The sequence below is a fragment of the Erinaceus europaeus genome, chromosome 15 (genome assembly GCF_950295315.1).
Source record: "Erinaceus europaeus chromosome 15, mEriEur2.1, whole genome shotgun sequence".
Lineage (NCBI taxonomy): Eukaryota > Metazoa > Chordata > Mammalia > Eulipotyphla > Erinaceidae > Erinaceus > Erinaceus europaeus.
Window position 1 is genome coordinate 25,419,489 of NC_080176.1, and position 21,088 is coordinate 25,440,576.

At 41.6% G+C, this 21,088-nt stretch overlaps 2 protein-coding genes across 2 annotated transcripts; both read right to left on the reverse strand.

Annotated features, from left to right (window-relative positions):
- Window positions 1-3,642: 3,642 nt before the first annotated feature.
- On the reverse strand, window positions 3,643-4,572 carry LOC132533000 (olfactory receptor 2AE1-like). Its single transcript, XM_060172312.1, has one exon. It carries the CDS (start codon window positions 4,570-4,572, stop codon window positions 3,643-3,645), a length of 930 nt encoding a protein of 309 aa, XP_060028295.1.
- Window positions 4,573-9,907: 5,335 nt separating this feature from the next.
- Window positions 9,908-10,843, reverse strand: LOC132533001 (olfactory receptor 2AE1-like). The gene has a single exon (XM_060172313.1). It carries the CDS (start codon window positions 10,841-10,843, stop codon window positions 9,908-9,910), a length of 936 nt encoding a protein of 311 aa, XP_060028296.1.
- Window positions 10,844-21,088: the final 10,245 nt, after the last annotated feature.

Here is a 21,088-nt window from a genome sequence, read left to right on the forward strand (position 1 = left end):
TTCCATCACCAGAGTTCTATATCTCATCCCCTTCATTGGAAGCTTCCATATTCTTAGGGAAAAATTTTTTTGTTTACTTGTTTTTTGTTTTTGTTTTTGTTTTTTACCAGAGAACTGACTAGCTCTGGTTTATTGTGGTGCAGGGGATTGAGCCTGGGACTTTGGAGCCTCAGGCATGAGAGTCTGTTTGCATAACCATTATGCTTTCTACCCCTGCAAAGCTTCCCTATTTTCTATCCTTCTGGGAATATGGTCTAAAGATCTTTTGGGGTACACTCAAAACTTTTGAGAAAAGTATAAAGTCAGATCTAGTCTCTGTTCCCACATAGGCCTCTAGATTCCCCTGGTGCCATGTCTTAGAAAGAAATGGAGTGAAGCTAGTCAACACACAAATATTCCCACCCTCACTGGTGATCATACTCCAGTTACATAGACTATGTCACTGTAATTAGTAAAATATGTGAAAACATAAATATATTTCTGACACATAGCTAAAGGAAGACTATTTCTTTTCTGAATATACCTAGATAATTCCTTCTTCATTCAGGAGCAGCTAGTAACAGTCCGGTAGTTGGCCAGTTGAGGCGCCATCTCTGGTCTGAGATTTATCAAGGAAAAGACTGCTGATGGTAGAAGACCCCCTAAGGAGCACCAATTGCAACTGTGAGTCTCCATTGCTGCTGTCCCTTGGAGGCTCAAACAGCAGTGGGGAGGCCCTGTACTGACATCTGGGGGCAGATAACTGACAGGGAAACTCAGGAGAAGACCTACACTGCTAGTGGTCTGGAGGTGGGACTGAATAGTGGGAGCCTTTCCAAGTTGTTCTTCTGATGCATTGAGAGACACAGTGAATAACTGCCTCAGAACCCACTGAATACAAACAGTATTTGTTTAGAAATTCACAGGGTCAAGGACTGCTGCCTGGGTTGGCTGACTGCTGGCATAGCATTGAATTGGGCCTGGGGCTTTGGACCCTCATGATGTGCAAGTCTCTTTGCATAACCATTGTGTTATTTCTCCCCCACCCTTTTTTATATCTTGATCAGAAGTGAGTGATTAAGCTCAAAAAAAAGCCTACTTAAAGTTTAAAAGTCCTCAGGCTCCCATAGCCTGCAGGGAAGAACAAAAAAGGGATTAACAGCCACTGTGCATCACTTTAGGAGTTGAGATAACATTGAAACAACTGTTAATTTCCACAACTGGAAATCTTACTACTCTTAGACACAAGTCAATCCAGACAAAGGTTATTAGTGGATTGAAAAGTACTGAGAGAGCGACCTCATAACAAACCATATACAATGGTTCAAGAAGAAATGAAGCAAGAAAAAAAAAGCCCAGGTAAATGCCCCCTAAAGGCAGAAGCCCATAAGAATGAGGACAACATCTAAACACTAATTGAGGCATTAATCATAGGAGTGAGCAAAGCTTTTGAAAGTAATATCAGAAATGAGAAAACAACAAATGAGGTTCTGAAAGAAAACACTATTTATCCTGAGGTAATTAGAGAGCTGAAAGCTAAAATAGCTGAGCTAAGAGCACAGCTAGCTTAACAAGCTAATACAATATCAGAACACAGTAACAAAATAGTTGATCTACAGAAAACAACAGAGAGGAGAGAAAACAGAATAAATAAGGCAGAAAACAGAATTATCAAGATCAAAGATGAATTAGAGAAAATCAAGAAAGAAGGAATATATCTCAAAAAGAGATTAAGAGATACTGAAAACAACAACAGAGACATATGGGATGACTTGAGAAGAAGTAATATACACATTATTAGCTCTCGTGGGGTAAGTGTCACAGACCACCCAAGACCAGTTCAGTCAAATTTGAGGGTCTTTATTAAGCTGGCTGGTGACTACACTCAACAGCTAAAAGTGCTGCTCAGAGTGCAGTCCCAAGTTCAGTGTAGCACAACCATTTATAGGGGTAAGTGCAGAAAGTAAGGTAGGTTACAGAAGCCCAACATGTGGTGGTTAAAGCTGTCTGTTACTGCAGTCAGGACAACCCATTATGGAAACAATCAAAGTTCTACTTCTTGTTGGCAAGTAAAGCACAGGTTCAGGTCAAGATAGAGTCAGTTATGCTAAGGAAGTGGGGACCCTGTCACAGCTTATCAGAAGAAGAGAGGAGGGGAAGAAAGCATTCTTCAGAACATAATAGCTGAGAACTTCTCTAGTCTAGTCAACATAAAAGACATAAAGGTTCAAGAAGCCCAGAAGGTCCCAAACAGAATTAACCCAGACTTAAAGACACCAGGACACATCATATTTAGAATGAAAAGGAATGAGGATAAAGAAAGGATCCTGAAGGCTTCAAGAGAAAACCAAAAGTCACTTACAGAAGAAAGTAAGATTAGTAAAATATTTAGATTAGTAAGATTAGATAAGATTAGATAACCATAAGATTAGTAGCATATTTCTTCACACAAACACTACAGGCCAGAAGAGAATGGCAAGAAATCTAGAGAGTGCTCAATGAGAAGTATTTTCAAGCAAGACTACTGTATCCTGCTAGGCTGTCATTCAGACTACATGGTGGCATAAAAACCTTCTCTGACAAGCAGATATTGAGCCATTCTTTATTGTTCTTTCTCAATTCAGGTACTAAGTCACCTTCGTGAATTATATTGTTACTTATTTTCTGAGAATATTCAACATTTCATCACTTTTCTTTTAACTCACTATTTTTACCTGCCATGCATCTTCAAGGCAAACATAATATATGTCTAATTAATGGACATTTAAATATTTTAATTCATCAATTCCTTGACAAATATTTAATGGTTATGCTATGTCCTAACACTACATTGGATATTGCATGTTGAGTGGTTTACAAAAAGCAGTGTCCTTATCATACGGGATTTACTGGTAAGTACATAAGTAAACAAATCTCATCTTGGGTGAAGACTTTGTATTCTTCAATTCTCTTCAAATGCAGGTTGTATAAAATAAACCCTAAACTATCTTCTTGAAGGGAAGGGACCACAGTTATGACTGGGCTAAGTGATCTCCAATTGGCAGGATCCAGTCATTTGAATAATGTCAGTGCCTCCTCACTCCATCTTTCATCTTGGTTTGAGTCTCTGTGCTACTGTGACTCTTTCAAGTACTCTGATGGGAGTCGGGCTGTAGCGCAGCGGGTTAAGCGCAGGTGACGCAATGCACAAGGACCGGCATAAGGATCCCGGTTCAAACCCCGGCTCCCCACCTGCAGGGGAGTCGCTTCACAGGCGGTGAAGCAGGTCTGCAGGTGTCTATCTTTCTCTCCCCCTCTCTGTCTTCCCCTCCTCTCTCCATTTCTCTCTGTCCTATCCAACAACAACAACAATAATAATAACTACAACAATAAAACAACAAGGGCAACAAAAGGGAATAAATAAATAAAATAAATATTTTTAAAAAAAATTTTTATAGTACTCTGACATGGAAGGGACACATAGACTTGGAAATACAGTGTCCAGCTTGTGACCTTAAATCTATTACTCCATCCAATCCACTTTGGTAAACTCCAGAAAGAAACTCTGTTCACCAAAGGTTTAGTGTAGTGGTCCCTCTGGAGCAGTCACTGTGAGCTGTGGTCAGGAACAAATGGAAGCCTTTCCCAGCAGAGGTGTTCGTCTCTTGCCAACAGTATTTACAGTCATTGAGTGCTGACTCTCCCCAGTGCTCTCCTCACAGCTTTAGCTACGTCCTTATTCCGGAGAGTGTAGATCAGAGGATTCAGGGTGGGAGTAATGATAGTATAGAACACAGAACCAACTTTGTCCTGCAGTGGAGTGTGCTGGGATATGGGCCTCATATAGGAGAAGATGAAGGCACCAAAAAAGAGAAAAACCACAGTGAGGTGAGAGCTACAAGTGGCAAAGGCATTTCTCTTAGCAGATCGCATCTGAATTACACTGTGGAGGATGAAGGCATAGGATGCAGAGATCAGCAGAATGGGAAGGATAGTAAAAGAGACTGTGCTGATATAAAAAGTCTTTTCATAGACAGTGACATCTCCACATACTATCTTTAAGACAGCTGGAAACTCACAGTAAAAGTGCTGGATTTTTCGAGACCCACAGAAAGGAAAGTGCATCAAGATTAAGGTGTGAGTGACAGAGTTTACAGATCCTCCCAACCATGCCATGGCAACCATCATGAGTGTCACTCTCCTGTTCATGAGAATGGTGTAGCGCAGTGGGTTGCAGATGGCCACATAGCGGTCATAGGACATCAGAGTTAAGAGAACACACTCAGCACCAGCCAGAAACACATAGAAGAAGTGCTGGGTAGCACAGCCCACAAAGGAGATGGACTTCCTACCAGACAGGTAGTTGGCAGCCATCTTGGGGATGGTGGTACACATATACATCAGATCCAGGAGAGAGAGCTGGCTGAGCAGGAAGTACATGGGTGTGTGAAGCCTAGGGTCAGCACAGATGAGGAGAATGGTGAGGGAGTTGCCACTCACCCCAACCAGGAAGACCACCATGGTCAAAGAGAACAGAAACGCATGGGTTGGAGAGTCATCAAAGATCCCTTCAAGGATAAAATCAGCCAGACAGGTTTCATTCATAAGCCACATCTCCATCCTTGGGGAACAGGAAGAAGACATTAGAAAGTAACCTAGGAATAAAAACAATTGAATCTAAGAAGGATTATATGAATTGTACTTTTCTAATATTTTTTTCATATTTATTTCCCTTTTGTTGCCCTTGTTTTTATTGTTGTAGTTATTATGAACGTTGTTGTTATTGATGTCGTCGTTGTTAGATAGGACAGAGAGAAATGGAGAGAGGAGGGAATATAGAGAGGGGGAGAGAAAGATAGACACCTGCAGACCTGTTTCACCGCCTGTGAAACAACTCCCCTGCAGGTGGGGAGCCGGGGCTCAAACCGGGATCCTTACACTGGTCCTTGCACTTTGTGGCATGTGCCCTTAACCCAATGTACACCCAACTCCCCTCTTTTCTAATCTTTAACATGAGCAAAACAATAGATTTTAAAGAAAATCTAGTTCCTTTTCATGAACTTTATCTTATTATTTATTTAACTGATTGACAAATAATACAAGGATCCTAGTAAGAATGAATATCTATGTAATTCATATATGTTTATTTCTGTAAAAACACAGACAAATATATACTTGCTGTTTACTTACTCTAATGCATAATAAATATTAAATTTAAATTAGTTTCATTTAATTTTAAATGTAGACAGTATTACTTCTTATAAGACAGAAATGACTCACAGTGATTTTGCATGTGTATGCACTAGTGGATTCTTTTTTTGTAAAATTTTTTATATTAATTAAATAGTGATTTGTATGACTACAATTTAATAGGTGTGTACATAAGCACCATTCCCATCACCAAAAGATTGTGTCCCACCCCACCCACCCACCCACTCACCCCCACCCCCGCACTAGTGGATTCTACAGATATTTGCCTCTTACAGTTGTAAAAGCCAGGAAAAAAGACTCTATGTAAGTCTTTGAGACTGATGCTAGAATTTTTTTTTTTTTACTGTAAGCAGGATTATCCCTGAGGCTTGGTGTTGCTACTACTAAGAATACATCACTCTCAGGGGCCATTTTTTCTTTTTTCCTTCTATTTTGTTTGATAGAATAGATAAATATTGAAATGGGGGTTAGAGAGTTATAGAGAGAGATAAGATAGCTGCAGACCTCCCTAAATGCTTGTGAAGCTCCATGTTACAGGTGAGGATTGAGGTAATCAAACCAGAGTCCTATTACTTGATAATGTATGCACTCAACTAAATTAGCCCTGGCCAAGCATTTTGATCCTAGAGTTTGAAGTTCATGAGGCAGAAAGTCAGGAAGAGGTGATGGAAATAATGTGTAATAGAGGTTAGAGTAACAACCATAAGCGGTACACACAGGAATGCTTGAAACCAGATGTATTATCCAGTTTGCTCAGGAACTGGTAGAGTTGTTCCATTGCAGAATCTGGGTTACACACACACACACACACACACACACACACACACACACACACACACACATACACACACACACACACACACACACACACACACCCTTAGTCTGGGGAAGCAAAAGAGGAACTTTGGGAAAGGAGAGAGATGGACCTAGCTATGCTTCACACCATGAGGTGAGTCAGCCAAGAGCAGCCAGATGGTAAGCTACAAAAACAGCTGTTTCCCTTCTCTTCCTAAATCTTCCCCAACTCTCTCCTTTGATCCATCCAGACCAGAAACCCTGTCAAATGATAATTCTGAGACTGTAGTTCATCTCATCAAGTGACACACTACAAGACACTCAAATTCACTCCTTGTCACACAAGCACAGAGACTCACATCTATAGAGGCTCATACTTAACCTCAGTCACATCACAACCAAACTTCAGCATAACTGGAGAGAACTATGGCACACGTCACAAATGCACATTAGCCCTTTCCCTAGTCTGGTGTTTAGATGATTTTCTCTTTTCTCTAAATTGACTGTGACTCCCGTGCAGCCCCCACTGCCCCGGAGTCACATAACCTGGAGCCAGAACAAAAATATTGCTCCCCATGTGCATGCAAAATGCTCATCTACAAACAAGGAAGAAAGGACAAGCTCATCATCACTGCCTCTGCAGATTGCCCGTCCTGTCCACTGCCGGCCAGTGTGTGGGTGTCAGTCAGCTCTTTGTCAAGTTCACGCACAGTGGACTCGGGATCACAGGGCCAGGGCTGCTCTCTTTCTTCCACCCAGTCATCCTCATTTCAAATAAGCTATATACTAACAACAGTTGATCTCACTGTTCTTCATTTTTGTAATTATTCTTTTATTGGCATGTGAATGGACTATAACACACAGGCACAGCCTTTCCTGTCCCCTTGTCTAGGAGTCATACCAGGACCCCAATGTCCCCTCATCCTGTCCCCACCCTCTACATCCCCAGAGTCCCTTGTTGTGGTGCAATACACCACTCCCAGTCCAAGTTTCACTGTATGTTTCCCCTGACTGTTCTTAGCTCTGTAGTTCCACCTATAAGTGAGATCATTGTTCTTCAGTTCTAACTACAGAACACAAAAGGTGGCCTAATTCATCTAGGAGGAGATTTAGTTTCGCCCCAAGATGGTATAGAGATTTGTATCCTCTTGGAGAAAGATGGTGCATTGTGTGTATATCTGTTGGTTGTAATTACATAGTGCGATGTAATTCTCACATGCTTTCCATTGCACATGAGGAGCTTGTCTCATGCTTGCGGGAGGATGACTTGATGTTGCTTCTAGTGGAAGATGAAGCATGCAGTCCAAGGGCTGGTACAGTGGATCAAGCACTGCACTCTCCTGTGTGGGGTCCAGAGTTCTCTCCCTGGCATCACACATGCCAGAGTGACGCCATAGCTATTTTCCTCTCACATTCTCTCTCTCATTAATAAATACATAAATCTTTTTAATATTCTACTTTTTAAAAAGGACAACTAATTTTTTAATATAGGTCAAACATAATCAAGGCAATTTAAATAAATCAATAAAAAAAAGCTTAGAGAAGGTATATAACTTCCTTGTTTATAAATATCTATAGATGTCTTGTTTCAATGAATATATATTTAAATGTGGTTTATACATTGAACAAATACTTATAGACATGTTTCTTTTTAAATATTTATTTATTATCTTTATGGCATAAAGACAGAAATCTAGAGGGTAGGGGGAGATAGATAGATGGATAGATAGATAGATAGATAGATAGATAGATAGATAGATAGATAGATAGGAACCTACAGCAATGCTTCACCATTAGCAAAGCTTTCCCCCAGCAGGTGGAGACTGGTGGTGGGGCTCAAACCCAGGTCCTTGCACACTGTAACATATGCGCTCAAACAGTTGTGCCACCACCCTCCCCTGGCATGTTTCCATATGTGTAAAAACAAGTCTGAAAGTTGAGACAAAAAAATGACCCAACAGAAAAATACTTTTGATAATGGTTTATTATTATCCTACTGACCCTGGAGATAAGACTTTATGTCAATGAATTAGATTGTGCATTGATAGTTTTAGATAAGTTCCTTACTAACTGTATGGAGGCTTTCCCAGCAGAAAGCAGGGCATAGAATGAAGAGACTTACGCTGACAGGAACCATCATAAGAGGAGAGTAGCACCATCTGGGAGAAATGAAACAGCTGCTGTACTGGAAGTTCTGTGGTGTCAGCTCTTACAAGTTGAGACTCTGAGTATTTGGCATCAGGTATCCCAACCTCAAGGATATAACTTGAGTCTCTTCTGTAAGACAGCAACCAAAATGCCAATTAGACCAGCTGTGCACACAAAATAAGCCTTCCCCAAGGATTTTCTTGGACTTTGCTTGCAGGGGTCAGAGAGCACAGTGACTGTGAAATTCACATGGAAATCTCTTCTCCAAGGGCCAATTATCTACAAAAAGGAACAACTCTTGGTTGTATTTGGTGGGGAGAATGTAAATTTCAGGGGAGAAAGACAGCTTAGGATATTAGAGCAACTACTTGCAGGCATGAGATTCCAGAGACCACAGGTACAATCCCCTGGACTGATTATGCTAAAATTGAGGAGTGAATTTGCCCTCTCACATTTATTTTCTCCGTCATAATAAATAAAAATTTAGAAAATGGGGGTTTCACAAGGGCAGAGATCACTGCATCTTGTTTACTAAGAGACCTTACATTTCAGTTTGCATGTGATCTTAGTTGGCACTTAATAAGAATTTGATAAGCCCCACCTCTCTAGAGTGCTGCTCCACTAGGGAAAGATAGAAATAGGCTGGGGGCATGGATCAATCTGCAAATGCCTATGTCCAGCGAAGAAGGAATTACAGAAGCCAGACCTCCCACCTTCTGCACCCCATACAGTTCTTTGGTCCACACTCCCAGAGGGATAAAGAATAGGGAAGCTTCAGATGGGGATAGAGAGCATAATGGTTATGCAAAGAGATTTTCATGCCTGAAGCTCCAAAGTCCCAGGTTCAATCCCCCACACCACCATAAACCAGAGCTGAGCAGTGCTCAGGTAAAAAAGAAAAAAAATAGGGAAGCTTCTAATGTAGGGAAAGGGATACAAACTCTGGTGGTAGGGATTCTATGGAATTGTACCCTTCTAATGCCACTATCTTGTCAAGCATTATTAAATCACTAATTAAAAAAAAAGAAAAAAGAATTTGATAAGTAGAATTATATGCATGCTTTAATTTTTAATCTGTGCACATAAGAATGTCAGAAGATTTACATGCTATGATTCAAGGAGCTTATCGCATCTCTATAGTCACCCATCCACTCAAAACATTCTTCTTCAATTACATTTAATTGCCCTTCTGCTAACAGTAAGCAGCACGTCCCAACTTCTCAATCCATAAGTAACCTTGGCAAGATTGTTGTACCGCTTCTGTTAATAAAATAACAATGGCCACTATTCATACATCTTTATGTTCCTTTATATTTCCTGAGTTCTTCTGACTTGTTATGTCTTGGTGGGTGAAGGGACTTTGGAAGGACATGAGCAAATCAGTGACCTCAAGACTCATTGTTCCACCACTGGAGCAGAGACCCATCTCAGAACCAGGAAGGGGGCTGCACCAGACTCTGACTCTGTTACCACTTTGCTCTAGGACTTCCCAGCCTCACAAGCAGAGAGAAATATTGCTTGCTTTTGAAGCCATCAGATTTACTGTTTTGGTTACAATCCCTGGATGAATAATGAAAATACTCTATGGTGCTCAGATACAGTGAAGCAAGTTGCAATAATATGGATCTGTTAAGCACCATTAACTACTCACTATGTATAAGAAGGTGCTAGCCAATTACGGTTTGCATTAGGCAGTGAATATCAAAGATCTGAACCCTTGAAATTTTTATAGAGATGCCCAAATCAACTTGGGAGTTGTCCCTTTCTCTTAGAAACAGAGCAACCACATTTGTGGTCACTGAGTGCTGCCTCTCCCCAGCACTCTTCTCACAGCCTTGGCTATGTCCTTATTCCGGAGAGTGTAGATCAGAGGATTCAGGGTGGGAGTAATGATAGTATAGAACACAGAACCAACTTTGTCCTGCAGTGGAGTGCGCTGGGACCTGGGCCTCATGTATGAGAAGATCAAGGCACCAAACCAGAGAGAAACCACAGTGAGGTGAGAGCTACAAGTGGCAAAGGCGTTCCTCTTACTCCCAGCAGACCGCATCTGAATGACACTACGAATGATGAAGGTGTAAGACGTAGAGACCAGCAGAATGGGAAAGATGATAAAGCAAACTGTGCTGATATAAACAGTCTTTTCATAGAGAGTGACATCTCCACAGGCTAGCTTTAACACAGCTGGAAACTCACAGTAAAAGTGCCGGATTTTTCGAGACCCACAGAAAGGAAAGTGCATCAAGATCATGGTGTGAATGAAGGACTTTATGAATCCCCCCAACCATGATATGACAGCCATCATGAGTGTCACTCTCCTGTTCATGAGAATGGTGTAGCGCAGTGGGTTGCAGATGGCCACATAGCGGTCATAGGACATCAGAGTTAAGAGAACACACTCAGTGGCAGCCAGAAACATATAGAAGAAGTGCTGTATAGCACAGCCCACAAAGGAGATGGACTTCCTGCCAGACAGGTAGTTGGCAGCCATCTTGGGGATGGTGGTAGAGACGTACATCAGATCCAGGAGAGAGAGCTGACTGAGCAGGAAGTACATAGGTGTGTGAAGCCTAGGGTCAGCACAGATGAGGAGAATGGTGAGGGAGTTGCCACTCACTGCCACCAGGAAGACCACCATGGTCAAGGAGAACAGAAATGCGTGGGTTGGAGAGTCATCAAAGATCCCTTCAAGGATGAAGTCAAGCAGCGAGGTCCCATTCCTCTGCCACATCTCCCCTTTCTCCATCTCTGGGGAAACAGGAAGTAGCGGTTAAAAAGCTACCTAAGAATAAAAACACTTGAATCTAAGAAGGATTACTACGAAATTCCTTTTCTAATCTTCAGCATGAGCAACATAATGCATTTTAAAGAATACCTAAAATTTCTTTTCATGGACATGATCTTATATATTTAACAGATAGACAAAAAATAAGTCTCCTCAGTTATGTGTTGATTATCTATGTACATAAATATGTTTATTTGTATAAATATATACATAAACATATACTTGTCTTTTCATACACCAAAGTATAGTAAACATTAACTATAAATTAGTTTCACTGGGGGCTGGGCATTGGCGCACCAGGTTAAGCACACATAGTAAAAAGCACAGGGATTAGCACAGGATCCTGGTTCAAGCCCCTGGTCCCCACATGCATGAGGGTCAGTTCACATGTGGTGATACCTGTCTATAGGTGATTTTTCTCTCCTTTTTCCTATCTTCCCTTCCTCTCTCAATTTCTCTCTGTCCCAATAAAAAATGGGGGAAATGGCCACCAGGAGCAATGCCAACACCAAGCCCCAGCAATAACCCAGGAGGCAAAAAATAAAAGAAATAAAAATAAATTAGTTTCATTTAATCTTAAATGTAGACTACTTCTTTACTTTTTATGAAAGTCAGAAATGATCCACAGTGATTTTCGTATGTGTGCAAGAATGGATTCAACAGATATTTGCCTTCTACAGTAGTAAAAGCTAGTAATGCAGTCTATGTAAGTCCATTACTTTTCACTGATGTTAGAATTCTTTTTTCAACCAGGGTTATCCCTGAGGTTTGTGCTTGTACTATGACTCCACCCACCTAGGGGCTATTGATCCCTTTTGTGTGTGTGTGTGTGTGTGTGTGTGTGTGTGTGTGTGTGTGTGTGTGTGTGCACGCGCGCATGCTCGTGTGTGCTCTGCTACTAATGATTTTATTGATCAGTTCTACCTTTCTAGTACATTTTTATGTATATTATATGTCATCTGCAAATAGCAAACACTTCTATCCTTTTTTTCCACCTTAAGTTACTTTATCTTTTTTTATCTCTCCACCCCTCCATTTCTGTTTGTTTGATAGGACAGAGAGAAAATGCCATGGTAGGGGGAGGTAGTAAGAGTGAGAGAAAAAAAAAAAAGAGTGAGAGAAACACAGCTGCAGATCTCCTTCACTGATTGTGAAGCCCCCCCCGCCCCCATGCAGGTACGAAGCAGTGGCTCCAACTAGAGGCCTGGTATGTAGTAGCACGTACACTCACCCACATGTAACACCACCTCCTGATGCTAGAATTTGAAGTTAATAGGACAGACAGTCAGGAAGGGATGCTAGATATAATGTGTAATAGAGGGTAGAGTAACAACCATAAGCAGTACACACAAGGAAGCTTGAAACCATATGTATCTAGTTTGATCATAATTTGGTAGTGTGGTTGCATTGTAGAATCTGGGTTATTTCTTAATGTGAGTAAACTAACACACACACACACACACCCTTAGTCTGGGGAAGCAAAAGAGGAACTGTGGGAAAGGAGAGAGATGGACCTAGCTATGCTTCACACCATGAGGTGAGTCAGCCAAGAGCAGCCAGATGGTAAGCTACAAAAACAGCTGTTTCCCTTCTCTTCCTAAATCTTCCCCAACTCTCTCCTTTGATCCATCCAGACCAGAAACCCTGTCAAATGATAATTCTGAGACTGTAGTTCATCTCATCAAGTGACACACTACAAGACACTCAAATTCACCCTTTGTCACACAAGCACAGAGACTCATATCTATAGAGGCTCATACTTAACCTCAGTCACATCACAACCAAATTTCGGCATAACTGGAGAGAACTATGGCACACGTCACAAATGCACATTAGCCCTTTCCCTAGTCTGGTGTTTAGGTGATTTTCTCTTTTCTCTAAATTGACTGTGACTCCCGTGCAGCCCCCACTGCCCCAGAGTCACATAACCTGGAGCCAGAACAAAAATATTGCTCCCCATGTGCATGCAAAATGCTCATCTACAAACAAGGAAGAAAGGACAAGCTCATCATCACTGCCTCTGCAGATTGCCCGTCCTGTCCACTGCCGGCCAGTGTGTGGGTGTCAGTCAGCTCTTTGTCAAGTTCACGCACAGTGGACTCGGGATCACAGGGCCAGGGCTGCTCTCTTTCTTCCACCCAGTCATCCTCATTTCAAATAAGCTATATACTAACAACAGTTGATCTCACTGTTCTTCATTTTTGTAATTATTCTTTTATTGGTATGTGAATGGACTATAACACACAGGCACAGCCTTTCCTGTCCCCTTGTCTAGGAGTCATACCAGGACCCCAATGTCCCCTCATCCTGTCCCCACCCTCTACATCCCCAGAGTCCCTTGTTGTGGTGCAATACACCACTTCCAGTCCAAGTTTCACTGTATGTTTCCCCTGACTGTTCTTAGCTCTGTAGTTCCACCTATAAGTGAGATCATTGTTCTTCAGTCCTAACTACAGAACACAAAAGGTGGCCTAATTCATCTAGGAGGAGATTTAGTTTCGCCCCAAGATGGTATAGAGATTTGTATCCTCTTGGAGAAAGATGGTGCATTGTGTGTATATCTGTTGGTTGTAATTACATAGTGTGATGTAATTCTCACATGCTTTCCATTGCACATGAGGAGCTTGTCTCATGCTTGCGGGAGGATGACTTGATGTTGCTTCTAGTGGAAGATGAAGCATGCAGTCCAAGGGCTGGTGCAGTGGATCAAGCACTGCACTCTCCTGTGTGGGGTCCAGAGTTCTCTCCCTGGCATCACACATGCCAGAGTGACGCTATAGCTATTTTCCTCTCATATTCTCTCTATCATTGATAAACACATAAATCTGTTTCAAAAACATTCTAAAAGGAAGTTGGAAGTGAGGAAATGGGAAGTGTATGTATGCTGAGTGGACAATTGCAGGCCCCCACCCTTATGCCGTTGGGAGCATGTTTATGTGGGGATTAAAACTTTTGGATCAGGCTGAACAAAGTGAATTACAACATTTAATCACCAAAATGATCTATCAGCCTCTATCCAATTCTCATAGGAATAATGATGAGACTTTTTCAGTCATTATGAAGTTCAACAGGAGGAGAAAAAAAAAAAAGCACAACAGTGATCAACATAACTAAGTCACTGTTGGAGTACACACTCCGCCCTGTGCAGGAAGCACCAGGCACAGCACTAGGGGAAGCTCCATAAAAGGTGGAGCAGTGCTGTGGTGTCTCCTTACCTCACATGTCTGTCTTCCCAGCCACCTGCCTCTCTAGTGTGAAATTATCCCAAAAAAATAGTATAGTGAGAGCAGTGGAATGGTGTGTGCTTGAAGCATCATTGGCTAGGAATAGTGATAATAAGAGTAATAATAACCTGCTGGCCATCCCTATGTTCTTTGTGGTTTTTCTCTTGAAAATATAGTTCAGGATCTCATCCATTCCAAATTACCTGCTGACTGTTAGAAGTAAAACACTAGCAAAGCCATCAATCCTTCAAAGTAGAATATTGCCACTAATCATGAGGTCAGAACAACTACCCTCTTTCTACTCAGGCAGGCACAGACTTTATCTTTTTATCTTTGCCTCATATTAATATTTCAAACTCACATTATAAACTGAGAGCCCAATTTTGCCAGTTCCCCCAGCCACTCAGCTAGCATGCAGCTAGCTACAGAAATAACTTTGCTTAAAGATCCAAACATGGGAGTCGGGCTGTAGCGCAGTGGGTTAAGCGCAGGTGGCGCTAAGCACAAGGACCCGCATAAGCATCCTGGTTCAAGCCCTGGCTCCCCACCTGCAGGGGTGTCGCTTCACAAGCGGTGAAGCAGGTCTGCAGGTGTCTGTCTTTCTCTCCTCCTCTCTGTCTTCCCCTCCTCTCTCCATTTCTCTCTGTCCTATCCAACAAAAATGACAACAATAATAACTACAACAATAAAAACAACAAGGGCAACAAAAGGGAATAAATAAATAAATAAAAAATAAAAAAAATATTTTAAAAAAAAAGATCCAAACATTTGTCGTTTGTGTCATTTGCTGTAGAGTTACAGTGTACATTTCTGAATCAACTGATTCACTCCTCTTCCTCTCTTATACCACATGCTCATAATTCTCAGGCTCTGACTGTAACCCTGAAAGAGCTTTTTCTCTGCCTGCTTAGAAAACCTTCCTTCTGCACAGACCAAGTGGCAGCCTCTCACCTGAAGGACAACAGAATAACTGATGATGCTAGAAGGTGCCCTCATTTCTCATAAAGGTTCCTGGATCACTCACACCCACCATTTCCTTACTTGGCATCTCCTCTGCAGAGACATGTGGGCAGATGAAGCAAAGAGTGAAAAGGAGGACAGGCTGGGTCCACACTGACTCACACATTGACACCGATGATTGAAACCAAAGAAGCCTTTGCTGAGTCATCCCCAGACTTCAGCTCTAACCCTGGACCTCTACTCACTGGGGGGATGGCAGAGAGGATGTGATCCCGCACCGTCACTGTTTACACTAACTGCATGTGACAGCACCGCCAGGAGCACCAGTGTGAGTGTGTGTGTGTGTGTGTGTGTGTGTGTTAGTGTGTGTGTGTGTGTGTCTGTGGGGTTCTGCCACTGGTGCTCAGAGTTGGAACTCCATCAGTACAAAACAGGGAAGTTAAGATCAAGTAACAGCTCTCTAATCTCTGCTCAGTAAAACTTCAACTCATACATGTGCGTCCTTTGGATAAACATGTATCTCCATCACCTGCCATCCCAAAATGGCAATGTGACTTATAGTAAAAAGAATGTCACAAATGTTACCCAATGTAGGAGACTATTCTCAGTACCAATTTACATATCGACAAAACCACATTTAAAATATTGCAGAATTTTCAATATTTGGATTATTCAGTGATCTATGCTCATAGTTTTCCCCTACTTAATAAAGAGGAAAATTAGATTGTGCATGGGTTCTTTTAGGTAAGTTCCTTACTAGTTGCATGGAGTCTTTCTCAGCAGAAGGCAGGGCATAGAATGAAGAGACTTGCTCTGACAGGAACCATCATGAGAGGAGAGTAGCACCATCTGGGAGAAATGAAACAGCCGCTGTATTGGAATTCTGTGGTGTCAGCTCTTACAAGCTGACACACTGAGTATATGGCATCAGGTATCCCAACCTCAGGATATAAGTTGAGTCTCTTCTGCAAGGCAGCAACCAAGATGCCAATTAGATCTGCTGTGCACACAAAATAAGCCTTCCCCAAGGATTTTCTTGGACTCCGTTTGCAGAGGTCAGAGATGCCTGTGTTTGGAGCACAGTGGCTGTGAAGTTGACAAGGAAGTCTCTTCTCCAAGGGCCAATTAGCTATGGAAAGGAACAACTCTTAGAATCCCTGGCTACTCTCTCATCTTGGATCCCACATGTGCTACCCCATTGCACCAGACCTTTTGAGAAAACTACTGAGTCAGATCTAGTCTCTGTGCCCACATAGGCCTCTAGAGTATTCCCCCAGGTGCAATGTCTTAGAAAGAAATGGAGTGAAGCTAGTCAACACACAAATATTCCCACCCTCACTGGTGATAACAACAATCTCTTAAGTATATTTGAAATATATGAAAACATAAATACATTACTGATACATAACTAAAAGTAGAATATGACTTATTCTATGTCCTAACATTACATTGGGTATTACATGTAGAGTGATTTACAAAAATCAGTGACCTTATCTTATGGGGTTTACTGGTAAGTTCATAAGTAAACAAATCTTGTCTTGGGTGAAGAATGTGTATTTTTCAATTCTCTTTAAATGCAAGTTGTATAAAATAAACCCTAAACTATCTTCTTGAGGGGAAGGGATCACAGTGATGACTGGGCTAAAGTGACCTACACTTGGCAGAATCTAGTCATTTGAACAGTGTCAGTACCTTTTCACTCCATCTGTCATAAGTTTGAGTCTCTGTGCTACTGTCACTCTTTCAAGTACTTTGACATGGAGGGGACACATAGACTTGGAAATACAATGTCCATCTTGTGACCTGAAATCCATTTCTCCATCCCATCCACTTTGGTAAACTCCAGAAAGGAACTCTGTTCAGCAGAGGTCTAGTGTGGTGGTTCTTTATATATATAATTTTTACTTATAAAAAGGAAACACTGACAAAAACCATAGGATAAGAGGGGTACAGCTCCACACAATTCCCACCTCCAGAACTTCATATCCCATACCCTCTCCTGATAGCTTTCCTATTCTTTATCCCTCTGGGAGCATGGATGAAGGAACATTATGGGGTGCAGAAGGTAGAAGGTCTGGATTCTGTAATTGCTTCCCTGCTGAATGTGGGCATTGACAGATCAATCCATACTCCCAGCCTGTCTCTCTCTTTCCCTAGTGGAGTGGGAATCTGAGGAAGCGGAGTTTCAACACTGGTGGGGTTGTCTGTCCAAGGATGTCCCATTGGCATCACGGTAGCATCTGGAAGCTGGTGGCTGAAAAAAGAGCTCACATATTAAGCCAAACAAATTGTTGACTAATCATGAATCTAAAGGCTGAATAGTGTAGATGAAGATTTGAGGGTCTCCGTTTTATAGATAGTAGGCCTATTTTAGTTATATTCCAAAGGGTCCATGACTATACTAATGTTTTTTTTTTCTTCTGAGCCTGACATCTGATATGCAGGTGGACCCAAGTTATTTTCTGGGGAAGATGATGTCATGGCTGGAAAATGGACTGGAAAGCTGGATCAGGGAAGAAAGTAGCTCCCGAATATAGGAAAAGTGTATAAATATTGTTGACTGTAAACCCCATCGATTTGATCTGATCTTGGGCCCATATACAGCTTAGGAGCCTATGTGACCTCTGTATCTCTGTAGATCTGAACTCACTTTCAGTGGTCATCACTAGGAATGTTTCAAGCTGCCCCAATTTCAGGGCCCAACTTCTTCGGGTGGAACATAAAGTATTGTGTTCAGCCTCTGGAGGGAGGCTGGAACATTCTCTACTGTTGTTGATCCATGTTGAGGGCAAGGTCCTATGGGGGCCCACAAAAGGGTCTGTTGTGTTGTTCCTGGTAGAGATGACCAGTAACAATGAAGAGAGGAATTTATTCAAGGTCTAGGCCCAGCTTGTCTGTTTTGGACTCTCAGGACTGCCCGACTAGGGCCCCAGCTGATGGGCTGACCTGATAGTGACCAAAGAGTCATCGTTAAACTATGCCAGTCTCTTGCCCTTATTCAGCTTTTGCAGTCCTTGCTTTGACAAGGTTAGCTTTGCAGTGACTGAGGGAAGTGTAATAGGAAATAGGTGAGAAGGGTATCTAAGTCTAAGGAGACACTATTTCATTATGAACTTTATGGTGTCTTTTTAGGTCTTTCTACTTGCTTGCTGTGGTGGTTCTTCTGGAAACAGTCACTGTGAGCTGTGGTCAGGAAAAAATGGTGTCCATCTCTTGCCACCTTCCCAGGATGTTTACAGAGAGAAGATACCATGGCACTTGAATTTGGAATACGGTATTACCATAATAATAAAGTGGCAGGGAAGGGATGGGATACGGAGTTCTGGTGGTGGGAATTATGTGGAGTTGTTCCCCTCTTATCCTATGGTTTTGTCAATGTTTCCTTTTTATAAATAAAAAAATAAAGTAATAATAATAATAATAATAAAGTGGCTTTCAGGCTGACTTTAACAAAATTGTGCAGAGTGTATTAAAGAGAATGTAGTATAAATCCTTACAAAGTTATAATACTGGTGATTTTACTCTGTTAGAGTAAAACTGGGAGATGATGTATTTGAAGTTTACAGAGAAGCTAGATCTAGTAATTGAGGAAAGAGAGTGGAGATGAGGAGGCCGGGTGGTGGCGCACCTGGTTGAGTGCACATGTTAAACTACACAAGGTCCCAGGTTCAAGCCCCCAGTCCCCACCTGCAGTAGAAATGCTTTGCAAGTGGTGAAGCAGTGTTGCAGGTGTCTCTCTGTCTTACCCTCTCTATCACTCCCTTCCCTCTTCATTTCTGGCTGTCTCTATCCAGTAAATAAAATAAAGATAATAAAAAAATTAAAAAGATAGAGTGGAGTTGATGGCTGACATGGATGTGTGAGTCCAAAACACAATTCCATTGCATATCTATCTTTATGCTGATATCACACTACCTTTTTTTGATTTGTAGAAAACTGAAAACAAACAAAAGAAACATGTTGGCTATGTCAAGGCCCTTGATTCCATCTGAATTTTTTTTAAATAATTTATTTCTTTATTGGGGAATTAATGCTTTACATTCAACAGTAAATACAATAGTTTGTACATGCATAACATTCCCCAGATTCCCATTTAACAATACAACCCCCACTATGTCATTCATCATCTTTCATGGACCTGTATTCTCCCCACCCACCCACCCACCCCAGAGTCTTTTACTTTGGTGCAATACTCCAATTCCATTTCAGGTTCGACTTGTGTTTTCTTTTCTAATCTTGTTTTTCAACTTCGGCCTGAGAGTGAGATCATCCCATATTCATCCTTCTGTTTATGACTTATTTCACTCAACATGATTTTTTCAAAGTCCATCCAAGATCGGCTGAAAACGGTGAAGTCACCATTTTTTACAGCTGAGTAGTATTCCATTGTGTATATATATTACAATTTGCTCAGCCACTCATCTGTTGTTGGACACCTGGGTTGCTTCCAGGTTTTGGCTATTACAAATTGTGCTGCCAAGAACATATGTGTACACAGATCTTTTTGGATGGATGTGTTGGGTTCCTTAGGATATATCCCTAGGAGAGGAATTGCAGGGTCATAGGGTAGGTCCATTTCTAGCCTTCTGAGAGTTCTCCAGACTGTTCTCCACAGAGGTTGGACCAATTGACATTCCCACTAGCAGTGCAAGAGGGGTCCTTTGACCCCACACCCTCTCCAGCATTTGCTGCTGTTACCTTTTCTGATGTATGACATTCTCATAGGAGTGAAATGGTATCTCGTTGTTGTCTTTATTTGCATTTCTCTGACAATCAGAGACTTGGAGCATTTTTTCATGTGTTTCTCGGCCTTTTGGATCTCTTCTGTGGTGAATATTCTGTCCAAGTCCTCCCCCCATTTTTGGATGGGGTTATTTGTTGTCTTGTTGTTGAGTCTGGTAAGCTCTTTATATATGTTGGTTATTAAACTCTTATCTGATGTATGGCATGTAAAGATCTTCTCCCATTCTGTGAGGGGTCTCTTGGTTTGGGTGGTGGTTTCTTTTGCTGTGAAGAAGCTTTTTAATTTGATGTAGTCCCATAAGTTTATACTTGCCTTAGTCTTCCTTGTAATTGGATTTGTTTCATTGAAAATGTCTTTAAAATTTGTGCGGAAAAAAGTTCTGCCAATATTTTCCTCTAAGTATCTGATAGTTTCTGGTCTAACATCCAAATCCTTGATCCACTTGAAATTTACTTTTGTATTTGGTGAAATACAGTGATTCAGTTTCATTCTTCTGCATGTTTCAACCCATTGTTTCCAACACCATTTGTTGAAGAGACTCTGTTTTCCCCATGTAATAGTCTGGGCCCCTTTGTCAAAGACTAGATGTCCATATGTGTGGGGCCTCATTTCTGGGCTCTCAATTCTATTCCACTGGTCAGTGTGTCTGTTCATGTTCCAGTACCAAGCAGTTTTGATGACAATGGCCCTATAATACAGTTTGAGATCTGGGAGTGTGATGCCTCTGGTTCTGTTCTTTTTTCTCAAGATTGTTTTGGCAATTCTAGGTCTTTTCTGGTTCCAGATAAACATTTGTAGCATTTTTTCTATTCTCCTAAAAAATGTGCTTGGGATCTTGATGGGGAGAATTTTTTTATTTTTAAAATGGAAATATTGACACTACTGTAGTTTAAGAGGGGTACATTCCCACACAGTGCCCACCCCCCAGAGCTCTATGTTCAATCCCCTCCCTTGATAGCTTCCCTATTCTTTATCCTTCTGGGAGTATGGACCCAGTATCATTGTGGGATGCAGAATGTGGAAGGTCTGGCTTGTGTACTTGCTTCTCTGTTGAATATGGGCGTTGGCAGGTTGATCCATACTCCCAGCCTGTCTCACTCTTTCCCTAGTGGGGCAGGGATCTGGGGAGGCAGGGTTCTAAGACACATGGTGGGGTCCTTTGCCCAAAGAAGTCAGGTTGGCATCATGGTATAATCTGGAACCTGGTGGATGAAAAAAAAGTAAAGGCTGGAATATTGCAGATGAAGATTTAGGTTCTCCGTT

Excerpts from the sequence above, each read along its gene's own strand:
- LOC132533000 (XM_060172312.1), bottom strand. The coding sequence starts at position 4,572 with ATGTGGCTTATGAATGAAACCTGTCTGGCTGATTTTATCCTTGAAGGG.
- LOC132533001 (XM_060172313.1), bottom strand. The coding sequence starts at position 10,843 with ATGTGGCAGAGGAATGGGACCTCGCTGCTTGACTTCATCCTTGAAGGG.